The sequence below is a fragment of the Coturnix japonica genome, assembly GCF_001577835.2.
Source record: "Coturnix japonica isolate 7356 chromosome 1 unlocalized genomic scaffold, Coturnix japonica 2.1 chr1random1366, whole genome shotgun sequence".
Taxonomy (NCBI): Eukaryota; Metazoa; Chordata; class Aves; order Galliformes; family Phasianidae; genus Coturnix; species Coturnix japonica.
This window is the reverse complement of record NW_015439017.1, coordinates 1-4902: the sequence shown is the minus strand read 5'-3', so window position 1 is coordinate 4902 and position 4902 is coordinate 1. Positions and strand designations below refer to the sequence as shown.

Here is a 4902-nt window from a genome sequence, read left to right as displayed (position 1 = left end):
ACTAGATCAGGTTGCCCAGGGCCCCGTCCAACCTGGTCTTGAACACCTCCAAGGACGGGGCATCCACAACCTCCCTGGGCAGCCTGTTCCAGGACATAACCACTCTCCTAGTAAAGAACTTCCCCCTGACATCCAACCTGACCCAGTGGTCAGAATGACCCAGTTCCATACTGTGTTTTAAAAGTCACTGTGGGTTGCTGGTACCAGTTCAAATTTCTGGCTGAATCTGGCACAAGTGTGAGTGGTTTGCTATCACTGGCCTGGCCAAAGGTCTCTAACACTCCTTCACTGATAGAGATGGCAAATCCCTTTCAGGCAATTTTTATTCTTCCTTTGGAAGCAAGTCCTTTCCTCAGTTATCTGAAGAAAGGATTTACTAAGTTAACTGCTGTATGTACTGTATGTTGTTTATCTTGTATTTAACTGTTTGGCTATGCAGCACTGCATACATAACTGATTTTCTTCCATCGTCCATACTGTTAAAAATACCAGGAAAACAAATGGGGTTTAGGAAGGAAAGGGAAACCTGACTTGGCTGTTGGGAAAATTGCTACATTCTAGACTGTTATAAAAGAGTTACTCATTCTGTAAGATGACTGCTGTTGTGCTCTGTGACTGAAACTGCAAGTTGAACTTCTCTGAGTAGAATAACTTCAGATTCTATATGAAAATACATGCATTGGCAATGGCCATTATAGCAGCTACTCAGTTCTTCTGATCGATTAAGTGCTATTAAATGTGTGGCACTTTTCCCTCATGGGACTATTCTGACATCATAGGTGTCAAACAGCTGTTTTAATAAACTCAAATTAAGATATATTTGTATGTATGTGTGTGTGTCTGGATACTAAATAAACAAACAACAAGAATAACATGGAGAGAACCGAAGTAATTCAACTGAGATTTTTAATGTTGCTGTTTCTACCCCTTCACAATTGCTCTGAACGTAGATTTGGAGTATGAAGCAAGATACCTGTGTACATGACCTTCAAGCTCACAGCAAAGAGATTTATACTATCAAATGGAGTCCTACGGGACCAGGCACCAGCAACCCAAACTCCAACATCATGTTAGCAAGGTAAAAATACATCTCTTTCTATTGCCTGCCAAGGAGAAGAATCGTTGTTCTGACATGTAACTCCGGTGTTACCTTGCTGTCAGTCTTCCTGTTTACAATTCTAATAAGCCATCTGCTGAATAAAGTGCACAGTACCTGCACTTCTAAATCAGGGGGATGGATACAATAGGCAGATGAATTATATCTGAAAGATGTAAAAGAAGAAGAGTTGAGTCATAGGATATTTTAACTTTTCGGTTATCTCATTAAAATAAAATGATTGTAAGTGTGGCACTGTACCTTCATATCCAGCATCTGGTTGTTACGAGTGCATGTCTTAAATGAAACAGATGGCAGCCCGTTAAGCCAGTCAGAGTGTGTTCTAACAAGGGTGTGCAATTCACCTGGGCAGATACTGACTGTTTTTGAAGTGTTGTTAATTAATGGATAATGCTCAAAATTCTACTTAAAAATCAGTTCAAAATTCTTCTGTGAGTTTAGGAAACGTATTCACTTGTTAAGGGTTAGTACCATGGGATTATCAAGTCAGCTCATGATGTTTTCAATTTGGGAAAGAATTGCACTGAGTTGTTTTATTTATTTTGCTCCTCAGTCTGATAGTGAACATGGAAGAACTTGGCTTTCTTGGAGCTGTTCTTCTAATATAATTTTTAGTACCAGTTATTTCCCTTGCCTTTCTCCAGGCCCATAGCTGGGGATTTGGATGATCTATAGCAACAACAACAAACAGCACTGAGACAAAACAGAAGAATCACAATTCTAGAGAATTGCAGAATCTTAAGGGCCAAGATTTCTCTAAGATTTCCCTAGAACAGTTTATCCCATTAATGGCAATGTGCATTTTACCTTCCTGGATAACATCAGGTGGAATCTAAGAGGAGCTTGGCCTTCCTTAGGCTGGGGTCTACATGTGAGAATTCAGTTCTGTGGGTGCAGTCCTTGTTATGGAGAATGTACAAGTGTTAAATGTTTTGCTTTTCTGTTTGAAAAATCATTTTCTGCTCAGCAAGAAAAAAAAAAAACAAAAAAACCCTCTTGGTATTCTTTTCAAACATTTACAGTATCAAACTACAAATGGATTAACACCCAAACTAAGACATGCTTTGTGTTTGAATGCTTCCTGTAGTGCTTCATTTGATTCCACTGTTCGGCTGTGGGATGTAGACAGAGGAATCTGTATTCATACTCTGACAAAACATCAAGAACCTGTGTACAGTGTAGCTTTCAGTCCTGATGGCAGGTACCTGGCCAGCGGCTCCTTTGATAAATGTGTCCATATATGGAATACTCAGGTACTGTTTTGATTCATTTGAAGCACATCTGTTTTGGGTGACACGTTAATAGCAAAAGTTTAAATGGAAAATATATATGCTTCTGCAATGATAGGATTAGCCTGATTGTACTGGCTGATAGAAATCCCAGTATAACAGTTGTGTCACTAGAAATAAGTGATAGTGGTATTTAGTAACAAGGTGAGTTCAGTTGTGAATCTGATGCACCTGGCTTATCCTTTGTGGTGATGAGATGAGGGCTACAAGGGGAATACAGACTAAGGATTGGAGATACTCCAGAGAAAAGTGGAGGATTTGGAGTTTTTTCTTCCTAGAGCCAAGATGTTCTGTCCCCTTGTGTACTGGAAGCAAGCTAAAATTGCTGGGTTTGGCATTCATGTCCACACAGCTCTCTTCCTTAAACTGTTTGGTGATCTGTATATGCTTAGAAACTGTGGAAGTTCTGTTACTTGGTTCTAACGCAAGGAGATGTATATTGCATGATGAACTCGGGCAAGATCCAGCCTCTCTCATACTGATGGCAGACGTGCCATACAGTTCCACAGATCCATGGATTTGGTTTTGAATATAGATGCCTAAGCACTGAATTAAGCAATAAACTTTAGAGGGGAGTATTTCCTCAGCTTAACTCCACAGGCCTTCACTGCCATAGAGCTGACAAAAGCAGATGTTTAAGAGTCGTAGTGTATGTTGCTTTCTGGACGAGCCTGTTTGTCTTCAGTATCAAAGGCCAGTTTCTTAACTTCAGCATCTTACAAAGATGACTGGACTACAGTCAGGTGATATGAATAGCTCCCACACACCACCAGTGTCTTCTCTTTAATGTTGTGGCGCACAGAGAAAAAGAAGGAACTTCTGTGTTGAACGTTTGCATGCTCTCTTGCTTTGTAGAGTGGAACTCTAGTACATAGCTACCGAGGCACCGGAGGCATCTTTGAAGTCTGCTGGAATGCTAGAGGAGACAAAGTGGGAGCAAGCGCATCAGATGGATCGGTAAGAAGCCTTACACATTGTAAATGTTGGGTGGAAGTTACTCTGCTGGAAAGTGTCAATGAAGAACATGTGCACCATGCTGCCGTTTCTGGATAGGGCTCAAGGTGTAAACAGCTCCAGACAGAACTAAGTACTTCTGTGGAGTATATTAGAACTGCTCCTGCTTTGAAAGGTTCTGTATACTAGGAAGTGTTATTTTTGTTGAAAATGAAGAGTGCTTGTGGAATTGGTGAATATTGTCAAAGATGGGAATTAATTTTAAATACAGACTTGATAAGAATGGCGGTGGTGTTTCTATCATTATTTATTTTAAATGTCAGTTTTTAATGATTGATCACACCAGTCAACTCTGAAAGTTGATTTGGGGCTTTCTAATTTTACCCCACAGAAGAAATGTACCTTTAAATAGTACCCAGGAGAGCAGTTTTTCAGTACGATACCCAGCAAGTTCCTCCCATGGTAAAGGAAAGCTATTGCTGAACATTAACTGATTATTCATTACAGAATTTTTTTTATTTATTTTTTTATATTTTTGTTGTTATTTGTTAAGAAATTCAGTTATAGCATGATCAGCTTGTGAAGGACACATGGATGCTATAACATGCTGTACACCAACCAAAATGACTCTTCTTCATATCTAGCTGGAATAACCCTACTGTAGAGCAGTATTTTTCCACTGTTTTTAATGAAGGGCACACAGAGAACACGATTCAGTTACTTGAGTTGTATCATTTGAACTGGAGCCATGCCTGGCTTCCAATAGCTGCTCCAAATGGGCGCTTGTCTGTTCCATGTCCTGTGTCATGCCTGACCAGCCTGTGCATATATTTTGGGTCTACTTCAAAAACTGAAGGGTTTAAGCAACTAAATAGAGCCTATAGTTCTGCAGGGGACATGTCATCAAAATGCTTGTTTGTTATTCAGCGCAGTCCCAGCTGAGTCTTCAGTGTATGTTTTCCACTTCTGTTTTATTCCCTTGCTTGTGTGCATGTAAACAGGTACTTGAGACAGACTTGATTTGAAGCCTGGGAGTATAGCACACAGCTGGCTGATCAACCTGTTACTGGGCCGTATATAAGTAGGAATTCCAAATAACTTTCAAAAATGTTCCTTAATCCTGAGTGTTTTTTCTCTAGGTTTGTGTTCTAGATCTGCGGAAGTAAAAGTGAAGTTTTAGAAGAAATTTCAAATGGACCAGCAGTGAATGTGTGGGGAGAAGCACTCTTCAAAACTATTCTTAACAGCTCCAGAACTGTACGAACTTGAACAAAGTTAGAGTGTACTGTGAAACCAACTCTCCCTGGCCACAGGTGTCTAATATTTTGTCCGTAACCTTCATCAAGGAGTAAAAACACAGTCACTTCAGAGGGGGAGGGAATGGTTTCCACCTGGAATGTTCAGCCTTGGAAGCATGAAGCCACCAGCTATAGGCATTGCACTGTTTGGTTTGCGTCTGAGAACTTGCTCTGATGGCTGGGGAAAAAAAAAAAAAGAAAAGAAAAAAAAAAAATCGCAGAGAAAAAAAAAAAAAAAAATTAA

The 4902-nt window shown here is 39.9% G+C and overlaps 1 protein-coding gene across 1 annotated transcript; it reads left to right on the top strand.

Annotated features, from left to right (window-relative positions):
• Positions 1-157: 157 nt before the first annotated feature.
• On the top strand, positions 158-4902 carry LOC107306760 (F-box-like/WD repeat-containing protein TBL1X). Its single transcript, XM_015850105.2, has 4 exons — positions 158-1078; positions 2205-2370; positions 3262-3363; positions 4500-4902. Exons 1-4 carry the CDS (start codon positions 960-962, stop codon positions 4524-4526), a joined length of 414 nt encoding a protein of 137 aa, XP_015705591.1. The 5' UTR covers positions 158-959; the 3' UTR covers positions 4527-4902.

Coding starts and splice junctions, on each gene's coding strand:
- LOC107306760 (XM_015850105.2), top strand. CDS start 960: ATGAAGCAAGATACCTGTGTACATGACCTTCAAGCTCACAGCAAAGAG. Junction 2,371..3,261: donor TCCATATATGGAATACTCAG/GTACTGTTTTGA, acceptor CTTGCTTTGTAG/AGTGGAACTCTAGTACATAG. Junction 3,364..4,499: donor CAAGCGCATCAGATGGATCG/GTAAGAAGCCTT, acceptor TTTTTTCTCTAG/GTTTGTGTTCTAGATCTGCG.